Raw genomic sequence first — 2916 nt, 5'->3', positions numbered from 1 at the left:
GGAAATGAGAAGAAGCGAACAGGAAAAGAAGAGAAAGGAAAAACGAAGGACAGACAACAAGTGAGACAAATGAAGGAAAGGATGTAAAACAATGGAAAGGAAAGGAGAAGAGAGCAAAAGGAGGGGAAAGTGAGAGAAAGTAAAGTATAAGAAAGGCATAAGTAGGGAAAAAGATCAAGAGAAGCAAAGGAAAGGAAAAAATGGGAAACAATGGAAGAAAGGGAATGAAAAGGAAAAAAAACAAACAAAGTAAAATTAAAGAAAGTAAAACATGGGGAAGACAAAATACAGAACAGGAGAGCAATGTAAAGAAAAATAAATGATGTGAAAGGAAATGAAAAGAAGGAGATGCCAGATAAACACGTGAAATGGTTTTTACTGATGACCATCAGTGTCTCTGTCTCCTTTGGACAGAGACAAATCACTGAGACGGCTGGAAACTACAGAGCCCAGCCCGACCGTCTCTGTAGGGCCAGTTGTAATATTTGAGAACGGCTCATACATCATCACTTATCATGTTTATTTACAGCCCGGCACTTTGCTCCACACTCACAATATTTCACTCACTCCAGGGTTTAATAAAAACAAATATGTACACACATACATATACACAAGCACAAAAAACATTCAGACATAAACGCACAGGCACACATAATTTAAAGATGCACACACACACACACACTAAAGTTGAATGCACGCAGGCACACACACTTACTATAAATCCAATATTGCTGTGACAAATGGCCTCCACAGCACAATAAAGGAATCAGTTCTAACAAGCCTTAAGCTAACAATCCCAGCAGACACATGCACTGATAAAAGCCTCACATTACAGACTGATATACACAATCAAATAGGGACACACACACACACACACGAATACATTAGCGCACATACACACAACTGCTAGTGTTAGTGCACAGACAGTCTGTGATATATAATTTCCATTTAAAACAGCACAACTTTACTCAGCTGGGGATTTGAATTGTAAATGCACTGCAGTTTTCTGGAGGGTGTGTTGTATAGTAATGTAAGACTGTGAGGCATTCAGGGAATCTGCTGAGGGGCATCCCTGACAGCTGACATTAACATATCATGATTGAGGGTTATATCCTTTAAATTGTATATCACCTCCCTCTTCTGCATTAAAAACCTTTTTACACCAGTTATTGTTAAAAAAAATACTGCTACATGTCAAGTAAGAAATTCACACTGAGTAAGAAGAAGAATAAGTCATTTTTTTATAAGAGTGAGAAATATCTGAGAAAATACAAATACTCTTTGGAATACTGAGGCATATGTACTCTTTTATTGCTTGAAACAGGTGGTCTCAGCTGGGGTTTATGTAAGCTTATTTTACAAACCAACATGTTGGTTTGTTGTGGGGTATGACGTTAAATACCTGTACAGCTTGCTTATCTAAACAGCCATAACAGGATACTGGCTTTGAGCTGAGGTACATTAATCATGGAAGCTGTCAGGATTCAACCATGAGTATAAATCTTTCCAGTAAAATGCAGTCCTCTTTTATGTGCTTTTATGTCTATGTTTAGTCAAAAAAAAGTGTATGCCCTGCTCACTTTTGGGGCAGTCTACACAAGGCTGATCATAAAACTATCTTTAAAGATATTACTTGAAAAAGCAAGTTCACGTTAAACCTAAATCTTATATTTAATCACAAGCAATAAATAGTTACTACACTCATTTTGAGACCACTTGTGCCACTTGGTCCCTGCGTTATACATTTTGCTTTACAGCAGTTTGGGATATTGTTTTCCTCCACACAACAGAAACAGGGTGCAGCACTAATTAAACGTTTTCAGATGCTCTTACAATTGCAGATGACAGAATAAGAGAAAAGAACAAAACAAATTTGAACGTAGCATTAACAAAAACACTGGAGGGAGACGTACTGTAGGTCTCAACATGGTCTCATTAGTCTGCAGTAATTACACCAAGTCATTTGACAAGGGCGTACTGATAATCGGCCATCCTCACCAGTAGGGGAGTCTCCCAGCAGGCCTTTCCCCAGTGGCACGAGGCCTGGAGGACGCAGAGACAAAGCTTTCTGCATCAGCAGCCTGGACGGGTCTCCGAGCAGACTGGAGACCTGTAGAGGAGAGAGGAGGAGGATGAGGAGGAGATGGAAGAACATCACATCAAGAAAGAAGGAGAGCAAAGATAAAGTGGGAGAGAAACGTTATCAAAAGAAAAACGAGAGAAGGTGGAGAAGGAGAGGGATTAGAAAGAACAGGGACAGGAATCCAGAAGGGACAGACAGAAATCATGCATTAGAAAAGCAATGCATGAAAACAGCAGCTCCACCTGTGGCAGGGACTGTTCAAATATCTTACATATACATACTACAGAAGCGAAAGAAGAAAAGAACTGTACTTTGAGTATATACAGTATGTTTATTATCTTTGATCCTTTTTTACATTTTCCTCTGCTCTATTGCAATTGTATATATTATTTGGAAAGCCAGAGGAAATGACGAGGAACATAAAAGAAAAAGCCAAGCAAATATAGAGTTTAAAAAGCGGGAGGTGGTGGAGGGTCATAAAAGAAAGAAAGAAAAATATACACAGTATTCTCCGTCTCTAACAAACACTGCATCTTTATATATTAATTATATATATATGTAAAATAGTTACTGTGACTTAACTTTCACTTCAGTAATTAAAGAAAATACCCCTTAAAATATGCAATTCAAAATGTGGAGGGAAATCTCAACACCTCAAGGTCTTCCTTTAAAACAGAAAAGAAGCAATTAGGTTGGGTGATTTGAGTGTTATTTAGTTTCATTATGCATTAAGTGCTGAAGATGAAAATGTAAGGGCACATATTCACATGTCCACAACTACTACTCTAACCCTCACACTAACCCATGTCAGTTGTCACACACACACACACACA

General features: G+C 38.3%; 1 protein-coding gene across 1 annotated transcript in view; it reads right to left on the bottom strand.

Moving 5' to 3' along the window:
• raver2 (ribonucleoprotein, PTB-binding 2) overlaps nt 1-2916 on the bottom strand; it is a 68658-nt gene that overhangs the window by 7393 nt on the left and 58349 nt on the right. Inside the window, exon 9 of the mRNA XM_035653590.1 lies at nt 1999-2110. Within this exon, the coding sequence (XP_035509483.1) occupies nt 1999-2110 (112 nt within the window). The remainder of the gene's footprint in view (nt 1-1998; nt 2111-2916) is intronic.

The sequence above is a fragment of the Morone saxatilis genome, unplaced genomic scaffold (genome assembly GCF_004916995.1).
Source record: "Morone saxatilis isolate NCDOM2014 unplaced genomic scaffold, NCSU_SB_2.0 Contig12, whole genome shotgun sequence".
Classification (NCBI taxonomy): domain Eukaryota; kingdom Metazoa; phylum Chordata; class Actinopteri; family Moronidae; genus Morone; species Morone saxatilis.
Note: the sequence above shows the minus strand (reverse complement) of the source record. Positions and strands in the feature narration are given on the sequence as shown.